Below are 18,662 nucleotides of genomic sequence, written 5' to 3'. Positions count from 1 at the left end.
GCTCTTTGTTTGCTTCTCATCTGTAAACTCTGCATACTCTCTCATGTGATTCAGTTTGTTTTGAAAAGTCTCAACAGGATCTTGAGCTTTATTGTGAAAGGTTTACGTGGAAAACAAACAAGCGTACAGCGGAACCACGCGATGGTTTTACCGTCATTGTTGCTAACGAAAACACGTAAAAACAGGCACTTGCCCGCCCATAGTGTGGTTATATTAAATATAAGAGAAAGAGAGAACTTTAAGAAATTAATATAGCCACTAAGGTGACCGTCAAAACGATGAAAAATACTGCTGTAAACAGTTTATTTTACGACATCGCGAAACAAACGATAGCGTAATAGGAAACGATAGACATTTTTATATCGTCATTTGATATATATCGTTATATCGAACAGCCCTAACATACACTCTTATATTTGTACATATATTTATTCTTATAATTCTCAGATTTACCCATTCGTATATTTTGCTTGTTCTTATGTTATTGTATTTTGCACACCTCTGTTGCACACACATAAGAATTTCGCTCACATGTGCTGTACCAGTGTACCTGCACATGTTATGTGATACGGGAAATCTCCAATTTTTTTTAATTTTGTTTTTTTTGAGATTAAATAATATACCATTGTAAAGACGACACAAGAGTTCCAGAGGCTCTTCTGGGAGCCAGAGTCGACCAGAAAAGGTTTCCCCGAGCTTGAGTCCTCTATGAAGAGCAGCCTTTCCTTATCGGCAGCGGTCACAGCCGCTACAGAGCGCTGGCAGGCTTGTTTCCCTGGGCCTTAAAACTGCAAAGGCGGCACGGTGCTGTCACGCTGATGGTAAAAACACAGGCCTTTACCACAGTGCCGCTGTGCCACTTTATTTTTTAACAAAACACTACGCTTTATGTATAAAGAACTGCCTATTCTACTACTTATTGAAGAAAAGAATCCACAAAAGATTAGTTTTACTTTCTTTTATTTGTTCCAGATAAATTATAAATTATTTTTTAAAAAGCAATGAAATGCATCAGATGTCTCCCATGCTTTCTTTTCTGCTGTAATTTTTTTTTTTTGAACATAAATTGGTCTATTGAAAATAAAATGTAGTAAGAAACACTACATTTTTTCAATAGGCCAATTTATGTTTAAGAAAACCCCAACAAACAATCAAATGATCCCATCTGAGCAAGCACTGGGCGACGGTGGGAAGGAAAAACTCCTTTGTCTTAAAAAGAAGAAACCTTCGACAGAACCAGGCTCAGATGGTGCGGCTTCTGTCAAGACCGGTTGGGGGTTAGGTAGTTAAAAAACTACTCTAACGGTACAGCACTACAGCTTTTTGGTGGAAATGGGTGGAAGGATGGGTGTTACACCTCGTTTCATTGGAGGTCTTACAGGTGGTCGGGGTGTAGATTCAGCTTTTTTACAAATAGGTGGCAGAGGGACAGGACTAGGTTGTGGAATTATAACTGATTGGGTGGGAATCGGTTGCTTTCCACTTCTGGATATAGGTGGAACACACATCCTACGAAAAGGTGGTAGGTTGTCGGTCGAGAAAGTTTCCTTTTTCGTTGGTTGTGTGACTTGAGGAGCGGGTGTCAACTTTGTGTTTTTCGGTCTAATGGGTGGCAGTGGAGTCCGCTGTAACTGTTGTTCGTCAGATGCATCTTCCCTGCCTACGTAAATGTATTTATGTTCCTCAAAAAGGGCAATGTCTTTTTCAACTTGACTCATTGCCTCTTCAAGAAACATTTTGTAATTGTATTTTTTGTGCTGTGAAGGGGAGATAGTAAAAGGGAGGGATTGATATTCAAAGTTTAGCTCATTAAACCTCCTCTTTAGGCCCTGGAGAATGTTTTGTTTCTCCTGTTCGGCCAGTGGTTTAACTGTTTCCTGTTGTTTTGTTAACCAGGCATCATTGTCCTGCTTAGCCTTTTCTTTCTCTGCCTTTCTTCTACGCAGGTAGCCTGGAACGATTCCGTAATCGTTTTTCTGTAAATAAAAGGGGACAAGTCCAGATTTCTCAAGGAGCTGCTTGTCCCCTTTGCGTGTATCCACACAAGCAGGTTGAGCCATGACTTTCTTCATGCCTGTGTGTTCTGGTTTTTTCCTGAATGTGTGTTCAGGTTTTTCGCCTTCTGGCCTCTGTGGGCACATTTCGCGATGAGATGGGGCCTTAACTGTTCTTGGCACCATGGTCCTGTGTTCATTTTTATATTTATTTTCTAATACAATTGCTTCCCTGTATTTAGAAATATACATTTTAGGTTTGGGTGGAGGAAGAGTACTCTACTTTGGGAGAAGGTTATAAGCGCTTTCATCTGAAAACACAATTCAATCGCTAGCTTAAAATCACCTGCAAGGGAATTCTACAACTGTGTGTCGAGGCACCCCTATTTATAGATTTTTATGGCCTGGCATGTGACATCATGGTGGCCTGGCATGTGACATCATGGTAGCCTGTCTTTGTTCTGTCATTTAAGCCCCACCCCCCTGGTTACTGTTGCTATTGTAACTATTATATTATGAATGCTGGTAGCTAGCATTCCACACACACACATACACTTTTTGCCAAGGTTCCAGCTGCAGTCACCAAGACATGTAAATGTATTTAGTAACCCTCTGGGGTCCAGAGTATAATTGGCCGTTTTTGACTACTTTTGATTTTACCTCTATATTTCACCTTTAAAAAAATCTTCTTCTTTTTTTTTTTTTTTGGCACAACCTCAAATATCTGAAATTTGAGTTAATTTTTCATTTATACTATATTTGCACAATAGATCTAAATTCAGACAAAAAAAATTCAAAATCCGAGTAGAAAATACTTGTCATTTTTACTGTAAAAGCCACAAACATGTTTAAGGAATTGTTTTCATAACTTGAAATGCGAATAGAAATTGTACATTTGTAAAAATTATGCACAAGTTTTGCAAACAACTTTATGTTCAGTATAATATATGCAGGTTTTCTTCCTGAATACTATCGTTGTTTATATTTACTGCGGGAAGAAACGGTTTTTATAAGGAAAAACACTAGAAAGCACTCAGTCCCCCTCCCAACTCCCCCAGCCTTTCCTATTGGTGAAAAAATATACCATGTGGACCAATCAAAAAATGATAGGGCAACATAGCATTTAGTTGTTTACGAAGGCGGGCAGGTGTATACATATAGTTTGAGTCTGACGGCTCTTTGTTTGCTTCTCATCTGTAAACTCTGCATACTCTCTCATGTGATTCAGTTTGTTTTGAAAAGTCTCAACAGGATCTTGAGCTTTATTGTGAAAGGTTTACGTGGAAAACAAACAAGCGTACAGCGGAACCACGCGATGGTTTTACCGTCATTGTTGCTAACGAAAACACGTAAAAACAGGCACTTGCCCGCCCATAGTGTGGTTATATTAAATATAAGAGAAAGAGAGAACTTTAAGAAATTAATATAGCCACTAAGGTGACCGTCAAAACGATGAAAAATACTGCTGTAAACAGTTTATTTTACGACATCGCGAAACAAACGATAGCGTAATAGGAAACGATAGACATTTTTATATCGTCATTTGATATATATCGTTATATCGAACAGCCCTAACATACACTCTTATATTTGTACATGTTAAAGATATTCTATTATCAAAGTACTCAGATGCAATGAAATATCACTCAGACACTTAGAGCAGTTTTAAACGTGCACGGGTGAGATACTCAGGGAGAGACTCACACACCTCCTTGGTGCAGTCTGGCTTTATTTATACACATCATGAAGCATACAAAAAAGGAAATATCATCCTTATCTTGTCAAGAAAACAGGTGTGGTTTATCAAAAAACTTCGTGTTCTCTACAAGGTTGTTTCTTACTCGTGGGTGGCGGTTTCCTGCTAGTGTGAAGGCAAACAGTGACAATGTGAAGGCAAAGACTGATAATGTGAAGGCAAGCAGTTTCCGTTATAAAGTAGGGAGCCAGCAATTAAAATATGCAGCTGGTTAAGTACAGAACAGAAATATAAACACTCTTAGCTGATTATTATATGAATAATAAAATCTTTAATAGCAAAAATACTCTGACATTCCCTCCTGTTGTTTAGATTTCTCACATGACAGTACTGTTATTTTTGTCAGTTCATAACCTCTTGTCTAAACATTTTCGGTTTGAACGTCATAAAACAGTCCTGTGTTCAATTAAACTAAACATTACTGTATGGATCATCTTTCAAAATTTCTTCCATTTGAGACATCATCACATAAGCATTGATAGAAGTTGTCACCATGTTTGATACCATTTTCTTCAGACAGGGTACTACACATGTTGTGAAAACACATAACAGTAAAAGCAAAAATGCTATTCCAACAAGTCCTTTAATCAGTAGGGACTTCCATGAACCACCTAGTAACCATGTCAACCAATCATCACTGCTTGTGACATAGTCTTGTTGTTCAGCATCTTTAATCTTTCTCAAGGTGTTCAAAGCGTCGGTCATGTTTTGTGAGTGTATTTTGTCTGGGATGTATGTACAACATGTAGTGTCAAACAATACACACAAACCTCCTTTTTCAGCTAGAATCATGTCTAGTGCGACTCTGTGTTGCATCACTACAATGCGTATTGCGTCGATTTCTTCATTTTGCGCTTTGTTGATTTTCATTGAAGCATTTAGGAACAGTCCAAATCGATAGTCAAGTGTCTCGATCCTCAGCATGTTTTTCCCAACTCCTACCCAAGGGAACAAGGAGTGGAGGACTTTCTGACCATCAGTCCATAGTTTGAAGTTCTTGGGCACATCTGATCCATAGATTGAGTCATGTGGCATTACTTCAGTGACTTCAGCAACTTCACGTTTTGCTCTTGACGTGTGTGTCTCTGCTGTGATCTTGAAGGTGTGGTCTGAAATTAGTACTGGTGCACACAGACCGGTGGAGTTTGGTGGGAGCATGAAGTAGGTTTTAGGCCCGCAGGCCCAAGCGACTCCCTGGACCCAGAAAGTTCCATTTTTGAAGGTGTGTATTCCTTTGGATTGGGTCAGGTCAAGTGTCTGTGTGCAGTTGCGGTTTCGTCCAAGTTTCCTGTTTCCATCGGAGAAGTTGAAACACATTGGGTGCTGTATGTCCGGCGGCAAAACTATGGCGAATGATTTGTTTTTTGTGTTGTTGGCTTTGACGTTTACCCAATGTTTTTCGTTGCAGGTGTAGTTCCAGTTCGTCAGATTGTAGGCACAAGGGGTTGTCTGTTCAATTAGGATACGTCGTTGTGAAAGTGGTTTCGTGACACGTTTGACGTCTGTGTCACTACACCATGGAATTAGGTCTTCTTTCTTTGTGCTTTGACCTTTTAGGGTCAGTCCTGTTGCCATCAAATCTCTGCGTGTGCAATTGCCAGTTGTTGCTTTGTTGAACACACACATCGCTTCGTCAAGTTCAGGTGCCTTTCCATATATTGTTGCGTGTACGGCTGTTGTTGGCATATGTGAACATACATAGCATTCCGTGCTGTTGTCGGTGCATGTTCTATCATACACATATCTATACCACGCGTTGTTCATCCATGGGTGGTTATGGTCTTGGTTCAGGTCACGCAGATGCGAATTATCATGTGTCCATCTTTTTTGCAGGTGGTGTTGTTTATTTCCTCTCATCTGGGTGAGTGTTAGTAGGCTCACTAGGAGCGCAATGCTGGCCACTAGGAGGACAAGTGTCTTCATGATGACCAGGCACACCTAGACTTCTGGTGAGTAGACTATTGGCGAGAAGTAAAAAAGGGCGGGATATACCCAATCAGCCCTTCCCTTCACCAATAGATCACCTAGAAGCCAGGGGAGCCGGCGTCTAAGCGTCTGGATTGTCACTCACTTTTTTACAGTGGCTTTGGTGGATCCAAGATGGTCTTTCTGCTATTTTGCAGGCGGTGGGTGTGGTAAGTAGGACTTGGTATGGGCCCTCCCACCTTGGTGAACTCCAATTCTTTCTCTGGAGTACTTTGATCAGGATCCAATCACCTGGTTGTAACCTGCAAGACACTGGAGAGAAATCACTCGGCAGTTGGTTGTTTAACACAATCTCTTTATTTTCAAACAGTTTAGTCATCCATTCTGCTAGGGTAGTTTCCCTTATTGATTTATTAATAGGTTCACTGGTAATTGGCAATGGAAACGCTCTCCCGTGGATGATTTCAAAAGGTGTAAGTTTCTGAGAACCTTGTGTTATTCTCATCCACATCTTTACTAGGCCTAGACATTCAGGCCATGGTCTTCCTGTTTCTTCCATGCATTTTCTTAATCTCTGTTTTATTGTGCCGTTAGTTCTTTCCACTAATCCTGCGCTTTGTGGGTGATATGCACAGTGATGTTTGATGCTAAATCCTAGAGCTTCAGAGACTTTGCTGATGATGTCATTAACAAAATGTGTTCCATTGTCTGACCTTATCAGACTGGGAATGCCATATGTGGGGATGAAGTGATTGCATAAACACTTTGCCACTGATATTGCATCTGCTCTTTTTTACTGGATAGATTTCTGGCCATTTTGAAAATACATCTATAATTACTAGAGCATATCTTGATGCTTGGCATTCGTTAAGTTCAATAAAATCCATGTGGGTTTCCTTGTGAGTTGTGTTGTTTTTTTTGTTTTTTGTTTTTTGACAGAATAGGCATGTTCTTACGAATTATTCGCTAAAGTTTCAAAATTTATAGTGTGTATTGCATTGTTTATCTATACTATATCTCCCTCCTGTTGACACAGGTGTTTACCTCATGTGTCACTACAACCGCTGTCCTGTGTAATGACTCTGTTAATATAGGTTTTCCATCACAGACCATTAAGTCATCTTTCAGTTTACTCCACATTTCAGCCACTTGTTTTGTTCAGTGATTGTTGCAGCTTGTTGTTCGGTTTTTAGTACATCAAGTGGTATTTGTAGGCAGTAGTTGGTTTCTAGTAGCTCTGCCGATTGTTTGCAGCCTGTTTTGCTGCTTGTTCTGCAAAATTATTTCCTTTTGTGACAATATAATTGTCTTTTTGATGTGCTCCACATGTGCACAGTGCCAATTGTTTTGGCAAGGTGATCACTTCCAGCAAGATTTTTTTTTCTTCTCTATAGATGGAACATTACATTCTCACTTGAGGCATTTTTAGATAATTTCTAGTTTTTCAAAGAATTCACACATCTCACACATCTTACATATTTTAAACAAGTATTGTCACGAATTTGTTTCCAAATCAACAAAATAAAATAATCAAACAAAACCGAAAACATACATGAGTCAGGACCCAAAAAGAAAAATGCTGCTACTGAAACAGAGCAGACATGTGAGGGAAAACTGAGCTCACAGACAGCTGCATGTGTTGGCTTTTATGCAGCTTCTGCTCTAAAAACAAATAAATAAAAAATAAAAGAAAATGTGTAACATGCTCATCAACTTAGCGGTGTCCACATATTTAATTCAGCTTCACAATCCTGTAACTTTAGCTGTTGTCTACAGGGTTTGGCTTATTAGTTGTTACTATAGATGTGCTCTATATCTCAGTAATATTTTATCCAGGTTTTCAAGCATGTCAAGTGCCTCTATGCACCTAAGTAGTTTAGATATTTCCTTTATTTTCTTCATCTCCTATGTCATTATACTGAGTTTGAGCAAACCTTAAGCTTGATGCAGACTACTTCATAACAATTGTCCATCTCACATCATACTGACTAGGTTACTTCTTATTATTATCATCTTTTTCTTTCCATATAATAACAACAGTATATTACAACATTTTATCAGTGTATATAAAAGTGTATATTACTATACTACTACTGAGCCAATTTAATAGTTGGGATCATCTTACTCAGCAAACAGATAACTTAGAATTCATCCAATCTGTACAAATTTGCTTCTTCTCTGAACAGGTTTGTGCCTACTTTTTAGACTGGTCTTCTGTTTGCCTCATCTCAGATCCAACCTTCGGTCACTTTCATTCTTTCTGTTGCATGTCTAACCAAGCAATTTATTATTATATATTTTATATTTTATTTTGTGTCCATCAAGGGCTTCGGGTGATCTGCAGCTTCACCTTTTCCCAAGCTGGAGACATTTACCTTTTCACACACTTTCCTTGGCTGACCAATGACACAGCCTTAATGTACCTTATGCATCTCTCTATTTTATTTAAAAGGTTTTCGTGTGAATTATTTCCTTTTATTTATTTTATACATTCTGGGCATGAACGTCTTGCCAACTATGTTTCATTGTTAATATAAGTTTACAGGTTGTTATCCTTCCTATTATTAGTTTCAATACATTAAAAATAAGTTCTAATGTAATTTTGTCTTTATTTATTTTATTTTTGTACTTCTTATATTTATATCTATTCGTTGAGGTCTGTTTCCAACCTTTTTAAACTACTTTGATCTCTAGTTTTCACTTAATAAGGGTTTTATCAGTCACTGCAGTTTGTCCGGCGCCTGGACATTTTTCTCTAGCCACTGCTCGTCAGCAGTGAGTTTTGTTGATTTATTACCCATTTTTCTTTTTCCTCTTGTTATTATTATTTATTTATTTATAAATATATTTGCGTTTACACACACACATACACACCCGTGGTGCTTTCTCTGGCACGAGGAATGGGAGAGGCTATTGACACGGCCTTCTACTTTCAAGCTAGCCTTGAAAGCGGTGTCAATTTTATGTGATGAAACACAACCTTTTCCCGTTCCACCAGAACTCGAGCAACCAACGGTAAACAATTCGGTGGAGTAGTTCAGCCTCCTTAATGTGCTGTAAAATCAACTTACTCCACCAACAAAACAGTAAAACAACAGATTATACGCGTAATGAGTTTTTTATTCTGGGCAACACTGTGTCTTTCTACATTGCTCCAAGCCCTCTTTCAGGCGAGCTGCTTCGTAACCTCTACGAGTCCTTTTTCAGACGAGAATGTTACTATCCTGTCGTATTTTGACATTAAACTTGCTCCAAGCCCTCTTTCAGGCGAGCTGTAACCTCTACCAGTCCTTTTTCAGACGAAAATGTTACTTAATTAATCTGTCATACATTGACGGGAAACTATTTAATGTATAGACCACAGGTTGCCTCAGTCGTTTTGCGCAAGATGTGAGTGAGTGCTAAATATTCACCTGAGTTATTGTGTGGTTGCTTTGGTTTCCTTCATCAACCCCTGAAGTCGTGGACCTCTTATAAGAACGCTGGCCAGAACCCGAACGTCACGTCTCTGGACTTTATCCTCTGCCTGGAGAGGAGTCGACAGCGTGGGCTTCTCACGACGTCAGGACTTGACGAAGGTCTCCTATTGGAGCATTGAAAAAAATATCAATGTCCACTCCGGCTCGAAGGACCAATTAAATGTTAAAGATATTCTATTATCAAAGTACTCAGATGCAATGAAATATCACTCAGACACTTAGAGCAGTTTTAAACTTGCACGGGTGAGAGACTCAGGGAGAGACTCACACACCTCCTTGGTGCAGTCTGGCTTTATTTATACACATCATGAAGCATACAAAAAAGGAAATATCATCCTTATCTTGTCAAGAAAACAGGTGTGGTTTATCAAAAAACTTCGTGTTCTCTACAAGGTTGTTTCTTACTCGTGGGTGGCGGTTTCCTGCTAGTGTGAAGGCAAACAGTGACAATGTGAAGGCAAAGACTGATAATGTGAAGGCAAGCAGTTTCCGTTATAAAGTAGGGAGCCAGCAATTAAAATATGCAGCTGGTTGAGTACAGAACAGAAATATAAACACTCTTAGCTGATTATTATATGAATAATAAAATCTTTGAGAGCAAAAATACTCTGACAGTACATATATTTATTCTTATAATTCTCAGATTTACCCATTCGTATATTTTGCTTGTTCTTATGTTATTGTATTTTGCACACCTCTGTTACACACACATAAGAATTTCGCTCACATGTGCTGTACCAGTGTACCTGCACATGTTATGTGATACGGGAAATCTCCAATTTTTTTTAATTTTGTTTTTTTTTAGATTAAATAATATACCATTGTAAAGACGACACAAGAGTTCCAGAGGCTCTTCTGGGAGCCAGAGTCGACCAGAAAAGGTTTCCCCGAGCTTGAGTCCTCTATGAAGAGCAGCCTTTCCTTATCGGCAGCGGTCACAGCCGCTACAGAGCGCTGGCAGGCTTGTTTCCCTGGGCCTTAAAACTGCAAAGGCGGCACGGTGCTGTCACGCTGATGGTAAAAACACAGGCCTTTACCACAGTGCCGCTGTGCCACTTTATTTTTTAACAAAACACTACGCTTTATGTATAAAGAACTGCCTATTCTACTACTTATTGAAGAAAAGAATCCACAAAAGATTAGTTTTACTTTCTTTTATTTGTTCCAGATAAATTATAAATTATTTTTTAAAAAGCAATGAAATGCATCAGATGTCTCCCATGCTTTCTTTTCTGCTGTAATTTTTTTTTTTGAACATAAATTGGTCTATTGAAAATAAAATGTAGTAAGAAACACTACATTTTTTCAATAGGCCAATTTATGTTTAAGAAAACCCCAACAAACAATCAAATGATCCCATCTGAGCAAGCACTGGGCGACGGTGGGAAGGAAAAACTCCTTTGTCTTAAAAAGAAGAAACCTTCGACAGAACCAGGCTCAGATGGTGCGGCTTCTGTCAAGACCGGTTGGGGGTTAGGTAGTTAAAAAACTACTCTAACGGTACAGCACTACAGCTTTTTGGTGGAAATGGGTGGAAGGATGGGTGTTACACCTCGTTTCATTGGAGGTCTTACAGGTGGTCGGGGTGTAGATTCAGCTTTTTTACAAATAGGTGGCAGAGGGACAGGACTAGGTTGTGGAATTATAACTGATTGGGTGGGAATCGGTTGCTTTCCACTTCTGGATATAGGTGGAACACACATCCTACGAAAAGGTGGTAGGTTGTCGGTCGAGAAAGTTTCCTTTTTCGTTGGTTGTGTGACTTGAGGAGCGGGTGTCAACTTTGTGTTTTTCGGTCTAATGGGTGGCAGTGGAGTCCGCTGTAACTGTTGTTCGTCAGATGCATCTTCCCTGCCTACGTAAATGTATTTATGTTCCTCAAAAAGGGCAATGTCTTTTTCAACTTGACTCATTGCCTCTTCAAGAAACATTTTGTAATTGTATTTTTTGTGCTGTGAAGGGGAGATAGTAAAAGGGAGGGATTGATATTCAAAGTTTAGCTCATTAAACCTCCTCTTTAGGCCCTGGAGAATGTTTTGTTTCTCCTGTTCGGCCAGTGGTTTAACTGTTTCCTGTTGTTTTGTTAACCAGGCATCATTGTCCTGCTTAGCCTTTTCTTTCTCTGCCTTTCTTCTACGCAGGTAGCCTGGAACGATTCCGTAATCGTTTTTCTGTAAATAAAAGGGGACAAGTCCAGATTTCTCAAGGAGCTGCTTGTCCCCTTTGCGTGTATCCACACAAGCAGGTTGAGCCATGACTTTCTTCATGCCTGTGTGTTCTGGTTTTTTCCTGAATGTGTGTTCAGGTTTTTCGCCTTCTGGCCTCTGTGGGCACATTTCGCGATGAGATGGGGCCTTAACTGTTCTTGGCACCATGGTCCTGTGTTCATTTTTATATTTATTTTCTAATACAATTGCTTCCCTGTATTTAGAAATATACATTTTAGGTTTGGGTGGAGGAAGAGTACTCTACTTTGGGAGAAGGTTATAAGCGCTTTCATCTGAAAACACAATTCAATCGCTAGCTTAAAATCACCTGCAAGGGAATTCTACAACTGTGTGTCGAGGCACCCCTATTTATAGATTTTTATGGCCTGGCATGTGACATCATGGTGGCCTGGCATGTGACATCATGGTGGCCTGGCATGTGACATCATGGTAGCCTGTCTTTGTTCTGTCATTTAAGCCCCACCCCCTGGTTACTGTTGCTATTGTAACTATTATATTATGAATGCTGGTAGCTAGCATTCCACACACACTTTTTGCCAAGGTTCCAGCTGCAGTCACCAAGACATGTAAATGTATTTAGTAACCCTCTGGGGTTTATTGTATTTTGCACACCTCTGTTGCACACACATAAGAAATTCACTCACATGTGTTGTACCAGTGTACCTGCACATGTTATGTGATACGGGAAATCTCCAATTTTTTTTAATTTTGTTTTTTTTGAGATTAAATAATATACCAAATAATACACCGATATTATTGCAACTTGTTTTTAACACACCAAGTGGCGACTGTATTAACATGTACAGGATTCTGACAAGGAGCTCAGCACGTGCAGCTTTTAACAGAAAAAGTACAACCTGAAAAAAAAGTCTGACCGTTTTGTCTGTTTCCCAGTGAAGGATGATGAAGTGTGTGTTTGGTGAGTCTCAGTTTCGTAGCCGCACAAACTATGCCTCAGCCATCCACGATGGTTTATGAGAGGCCAAATATGAAGCTTCTTTCATTCCCTCAAAACAAAAGTCAGAAAACCAGCAGTAATGTGTCAAGTCAACAATCTATGGGTGCGAATGTTCCTGAGTGCATGTTTTAACTACAGCAATAACACATCCGGGTTGTTTTTACTGAGGACATGCAGAGAATAAAGTGCATTTCTGAGTTGTAAAGTAAGTGGACACATGTGAAATGTAGCAACAAGAAAAAAGTAGCTGCAAAAATGGCATCACAATCAAATTCAGTTGTCTTTATAAATCCTACTGCTCTTTAGTTTTCCTCAGCATTCAAGTGAGTAGAGGTCAGTAGTGAAGCTGGTTGGCTGTTATTAGCAGCATGAAGGGTGTGCTCTTGTTTCCATGCTATTTGAAATCATTTGAGAGTGTATTTTTCAAATGCCTTTCCTCTCTGTGTGTTTTTGTAATTCTATTTTTCTAAAGCAGAGTGAGCTACCTAAGCATCTTTACCCATGAGCCCCAGCAATGTAAATGATGTACGAATACTAACATAGACTGTATATATAAGCTGGACTTTGCTTCCAGATTTAAAAAAGCAAGGCCAACGCAGTCTGCACTGATGGCCAACAGGGGGCGACTCCCCCAGTCCAGTCCACTTCTCACTTGATTTTTGACATCAGTGAAGCCTTATTTAATACAGGACGTTTCTCATTTTGTTAAGGATGCTGTCACTGACAATTGCTAATAAGGCAGAGAATAGTATAAGGCATGGCTACCGTATGAGTGTACAGAGTCTAATAGAATAAAATAATAAAAGTGAAAATGCTCAAGTGAAGGTTTCAACCATTGGGTGCCGTCATTGTGGCTACAGTCATCTTTTTTTATGTAGTCTATGTACTAATATAGCAGTGCACAAACCACTTGTACACAAGACTGTGAATCTTAATCAAGTTTAGGTATTTTTGTATTTGGCAAAAATTCATTATAGTGCCTTTTTTTGTCTTTTATTGGTAAGAAGAAACAAAAGTATATGTATATTTCAATGCCAGTGTACCCATAACAGGTTTACATGCATATTGATCAAGAGAGGCCTTGGCTTTGTATTTTGTCTGAATATTTTTGCACAGATGTTTTGTATTGCAAAATCATTTATTAAATGTTTGGTAAATCCCGCTGCTTCTGTTGTATGATCGATCCGTTTTAAGAATACAGACTTGTAATAGCAATGTGAATCCACTGGGGGCCACCAAATCACCATTTCTGAGAACAGTTTTGAATATCTTTGCCTTGTAATTGCAGTGACCACTGTTGGCCAAGTGGTGGGGCCCTTTAGCTGTTTGATTACTGTAGTCACAACTGGAAACAGTTGGAAATAATAGTCAAAGATGAAAAAATGGCTCCTGTGTAGCCTTTCCGGGTGTGTGTTTGTCTGCTTCACTTCATTTCTTTCAGGCTCAAATTCAGATCTTTCACCTTGAATTGGGAAAAAAAAATAAGTGAACCAGAGTGACTGTCATCCAGCATATGAATGTCATAACAGATGTAATGTTCTACATTTACAGACATACAGACTGTGTCTGCCAGTAAAGTCATACGAGCATGGAGGACATTCCAGGAGAAAGGAGGCTACTCTATGTCGACTGCACAAGATTGTTATTCCATCAGCAGGAGCAGTATCTGCCAGAGCTACAAACTGACCTCCAGCAGGCCGCTGGTGTTGATGTCTCTGACCAGATAATCAGAAACAGACTTATGAAGGCCAGACATCATCTAGTGGGCCCTTTGCTCACTGCTGGCACAGAGGAGTCTGATTAGCATTTGCCTCAGAATACCTGAATTAGCAGGTCCACATCTATTGCTTTTTACAGATGAGAGCAGGTTCACCCTGAGCACATGTGACATACATGAAAGAGCTTGGAGAAGTTGTGGAGGATGTTATGCTGCCTGTAACATTGTTCAGCATAACCGGTTTGCTGGTGGGTCAGTGATGGTCTGTGGAGGCATATTCATGACCTCAACAGGCTCAACCTAGACAACAGGACTCTGAATGCCATTAGGTACCAGGATCAATTGATATCATTGACACTTCACACTTACCTAACCTAAATGTTCTAGAACACCTCTAGGACGTTATGTTTCTGTCCATTCAACGCTGCCAGGTTCAACCTCAGAGCTCAGCTCTGATCTAGGTGTTTTGCTTCATTGCCTTTAAAGGCCTGAAAGGGTTAATGAACTCATGGACCAGAAAATGCTATCAGAATATTTAGTAATGTTTTTCTTCCCTTTTGCAGAGATAAGATATAATTACCAACAAACTAAATAAGTATTCTGTCATTTGAATGAACTAGTCATGCAAAAAACAAACCAAAACTGAAGCTCCATTTTGCAGTGCAGGTGTCCTTTCTTCCCCCTGTCAAGCATGAGCCTGCGAGTGTTCGCGGGAAAAGAGAAGACAGTCGGTCATTAGCAGCAATGCAGACTTTCAGACTGCTCAAAACATTTTCTGCTGCCGGTCTGGAACAGTTTGTTTTGTGATTGTGTTCTGTGAGCAGCGGTAGCACAGCAGTAAACCCTCACGACTCCTACATCAGACACTCTGCGCTCTGACACCATTTAATGTAATTTCTCCCAAGGCATCAACCAAAACCATTTGCTACGCATGCAAGTGCAACCAAAGAGAGGAGTGCACAGGAAACAGAAGAGAAGAAAGGAGGCATCTGTATTTGATAGAAACCAACATCTGCGCTGATGGGAGATGCCAGCATCGTGTCATCCAGAAAACCAATTTGTACATCCAGTACTGATACACCATGTGCTTGCTGACTGAGCAACTGATGTTGCTATCAAATGCACCCTTTTTAATTCCTAGTCCTTTAATAAAATCCTGTTTACTAGCTTCTGGGTGACTATATTATAGGTGCAAGCAATGGTTATTTTCCATCCATTAGTTTTTTGGGGAAGTTTGCAGCTAATTGTCAGGAAGTTCAATCAACATTTGCCGTAGGGCAGAGTACCATGTGGACATGTGACCGTTCTTGCTAACATTCATGGGTGATTTAGAATCATGGTTCAGAAACATAAAATATCAAAATGAAAATAATGTTCTATTGGGCAGACTTTTCCTACCTAATACTCAAATGTAACCTTCTTATGGAGTGTTGAATTTTACCTCACAAGCTGATTAGGAAAAAAAACCCTAATCAGTCAACCTTCAATTTGAATCTTTTCACCGTCTTTTCTTTCCTTAAATTCTAAAAAGCTGTTTAATATTGTGTCTGAATGAACTTTATTTTGGCCATTTGTGGGAAGGCAAAACAATATCAAAATATGAGAAATCTGCAGCCAGATTTCTGGCCATCTGTTGAATTCAGTCTATTATTCACTATTTTTTAAGCTTCTTTGTGATTCTTGAGGAAAACATCTGGATATTTAGGTGCTAAATATTCCACATCTTCATTAGCTTTTCTAGAAAGAAGCTGCTGTTTGGTGAACGTAAGAAGCATTTTAATTGCAAACAGCAGCGTGCTTTGGCAAAAACACTGCTATAAGATGAACTGAGCCGCAGAGTCATATGAGAGATCTGACACTAGGGGGCGGACCTCTTGCATATTAACACATAGTAATATCACATAATTAGTAAGATCAGTTATACTCTCCACCCAGCTGACAATCTCGGGACATGCTGTCTTATTTTAACCGTCTGGTCCCAGTGCAGGGCTCTAATGTATTGTATGAACTGGGACTGACACCTATTTGGTGCAAAACTGCTGTAATGGCACCGACTGTAGGGAAACTGCCATTTTTGGCCCTTCTGTACTGGCTTAAGTTTTCAGCTCTGGAGGTTCCTTTGGAATCTCTGGGAAGTGAGATTGGAGCCAGCCTCAAGTGGCTTTTCTAGGAACTATGGTTTCTGTTGAAGTGAAGACGAAAATATTTTGAATGGTTTAGGGAAATAGTTTTAAACTTTTATTTTATTTTATTTCAACATCTTTTTTTCCCATAGTTTAATGTAATCAGAATCTTAAAAGCGACAAGTAAATCCAGTATGGCGATAGACCTAAAAGACAATATAAAGAGTATAATATTTTTATCTGACATGTAGCAGAGTAGAAGTGCAACCGAAATAATTCAGTTAAAAAAAAACAGTACTTATAGCTATTATCTGCCACAGCTATGCAGACAAGAACATGTCTAAATAAACACAAACAAGTCTAGCTGATGCGTGCGACTCGCCCTGATGCTTAAATCTCTTTGGTTCAAAGCCAGAGAAGCAGCTTCCTGCATAACTAAGGATGACCACTCCCTTCGTTACCAAAGAAAGGTGAGCCCTGAGGGTGTTTTCTGCTAAAGAAGCCTCATTTAGCCCCTTTATTTCAGAATGAAATGGGCTGCAATGGGCTTTGAAGATAAAGAAGAGCAGAGGTGTGTATAAGAAAAGCAAGATGAATAGAAGGGGTAGGGAAGCAAGGGATACAGGCAAAGTGCAGTGAATGGCTCTTGAGGTAATGTCTGGCTTAACAGCATTTGAGCAGAGAGATCAAGGTGTATCTGCTTTACCATAAGATTCCTATGGAGACAGCATGTAAACAGTGAGTCAAGAGGGCCTTTTGGTTTTCTTTTGGTTTTCCAGGATGGAATCTAGCATCATCTCATCGCACTGGGAGGGTCAAGATGAGAGAGTAAAGGGATAGGTGTGTTCAAACTACTCATTTAACCACCACTGCAATTGTATGTCCATGAAGCTATCTACCTTGCTGTTAGTAACATCATCTGAAGCACTCACTGTTCAGGTTAAAATGATTCAGTCATTTTAAAAATAAACAGTCCTTATTGTGATACAGATACTCATATACAGTCCTGATCAAAAGTTTAAGACCACTTGAAAAATGGTAAAAAAAAAAAAATCATATTTTGCATTGTTGGATCTTAACAAGGTTCCAAGTAGAGCTTCAACATGCCACAAGAAGAAATGGGAGTGAGACAAAACATTTTGATCAGGACTGTATCTTGAGATTGAAGGTGCAGGCATTAATTAAAATTTGCCTCTGCTGCACATGAATGCCAAAGACTTTTTATATCCTCCGCCTTTGGCGTGCTATGTCTGTGTTTGATCTTTAGCCACATACATAAAGTGTGATTAGGCAGAATGGAGAAGTCCATCTTTGTCAGTTGGGACAAAGATGGGAGCAATGTGGGAGCTTACAGAAACCTCCCGCTATGTAATTTTATTGGTTTAACTCTAAGTTTATGAGAATATATAATTAATAATTTGTTATGTAATATAATTACACACTAATCAATCTGTAGGATGAAGTATATCTGTAGGTACAACACCCTTTCATCTCTCATATAATCTCAAGAAACAACTAACTGTATCTTGAGTTATAAACATAATAGTCTGGTCATTGATGCAGTCTGGGTGACTGGGCACTTAAATAAATCAGCCAGTCTCCAGATACTGTTTTCTGCTTTAAAGTGTGTTTTCCTTTTTTAAATGTTGGTTCCTCTTCTGATGATGCTTCTGGTGTTTCTGCTCTCCTCGTTATTCCCTGTCTTGAGTTCCTCTGTGCATAAGTAGATTTGTCAATCCATGTTCCCCTGTCCGGTTTAGTACTAGTCTTGGCGTACTAGTCCCGCTTTACTTTTTCCTCCTGTGCCTTGTTTTAGTTTCACTTCTGGTTTTTACCCCTCCTTTTTATTCAATCTTTGTTGTCTCGTCACCTTTGCCCTGCTCCAAGCTGTTTTTTTGTTTGTGCTCCCTGTGTGTTGTTCCTCATGCTTGGTTTCTGGATTCCTGTTTAAAGTTTATTACCTCGCCTGCCTTAGCATTTTAGGGCTTGGGTCCTCCCCATCGTGTGTACTTATATCATTGATTGTTCACAGTCCAAATGTAATGTTCCATCCATTCATTCGCTTCCGCTTATCCTTTTCAGGGTCGCGGGGGGCGCTGGAGCCTATCCCAGCTGTCATAGGGCGAGGGGCGGGGTACACCCTGGACAGGTCACCAGTCTGTCGCAGGGCCAACACACAGGGACAGACAACCATTCGCGCACACATTCACTCGCACATTCAAACCTAGTGGCAATTTGGATTATCCAATTAACCTATCCCCACAAGTTGCATGTCTTTGGACGGTGGGAGGAAGCCGGAGTGAACCCACGCAAACACGGGGAGAACATGCAAACTCCACACAGAACTCAGGACCTTCTTGCTGTGCGGCAACAGTGCTAACCACCGTGCCACCGTGCTGCCCCTTAAAATGTAATGTTATTTAGTTTTAATCACACAATCTTGCTATGTCCCTCCTTGGTAATCAAGACAATGATTGAGGC

General features: G+C 39.7%; 3 protein-coding genes across 3 annotated transcripts; all 3 read right to left on the bottom strand.

Moving 5' to 3' along the window:
* Window positions 1–111: 111 nt before the first annotated feature.
* On the bottom strand, window positions 112–2,795 carry LOC147309565 (uncharacterized). The gene has a single exon (XM_086269009.1). It carries the CDS (start codon window positions 2,244–2,246, stop codon window positions 1,314–1,316), a length of 933 nt encoding a protein of 310 aa, XP_086125135.1. The 5' UTR covers window positions 2,247–2,795; the 3' UTR covers window positions 112–1,313.
* A 911-nt stretch (window positions 2,796–3,706) lies between these two features.
* Window positions 3,707–9,766, bottom strand: LOC147309564 (uncharacterized). The gene is made up of 2 exons (XM_086268324.1): window positions 9,090–9,766; window positions 3,707–5,988 (listed from the first exon to the last, which is right to left on the bottom strand). Exon 2 carries the CDS (start codon window positions 5,671–5,673, stop codon window positions 4,162–4,164), a length of 1,512 nt encoding a protein of 503 aa, XP_086124450.1. The 5' UTR covers window positions 5,674–5,988; window positions 9,090–9,766; the 3' UTR covers window positions 3,707–4,161.
* Window positions 9,767–9,832: 66 nt separating this feature from the next.
* Window positions 9,833–11,816, bottom strand: LOC147309563 (uncharacterized). Its single transcript, XM_086268325.1, has one exon. It carries the CDS (start codon window positions 11,594–11,596, stop codon window positions 10,664–10,666), a length of 933 nt encoding a protein of 310 aa, XP_086124451.1. The 5' UTR covers window positions 11,597–11,816; the 3' UTR covers window positions 9,833–10,663.
* Window positions 11,817–18,662: the final 6,846 nt, after the last annotated feature.

Source organism: Aulonocara sp. 'chitande type north' Nkhata Bay, linkage group LG17 (assembly GCF_057382095.1).
Source record: "Aulonocara sp. 'chitande type north' Nkhata Bay isolate Kocher_YH1m ecotype deep benthic linkage group LG17, A_spYH_male_GT1.1, whole genome shotgun sequence".
Lineage (NCBI taxonomy): Eukaryota > Metazoa > Chordata > Actinopteri > Cichliformes > Cichlidae > Aulonocara > Aulonocara sp. 'chitande type north' Nkhata Bay.
This window is presented reverse-complemented; position numbering and strand designations above follow the sequence as displayed.

Coding starts and splice junctions, on each gene's coding strand:
- LOC147309564 (XM_086268324.1), bottom strand. CDS start 5,673: ATGAAGACACTTGTCCTCCTAGTGGCCAGCATTGCGCTCCTAGTGAGC.
- LOC147309565 (XM_086269009.1), bottom strand. CDS start 2,246: ATGTATATTTCTAAATACAGGGAAGCAATTGTATTAGAAAATAAATAT.
- LOC147309563 (XM_086268325.1), bottom strand. CDS start 11,596: ATGTATATTTCTAAATACAGGGAAGCAATTGTATTAGAAAATAAATAT.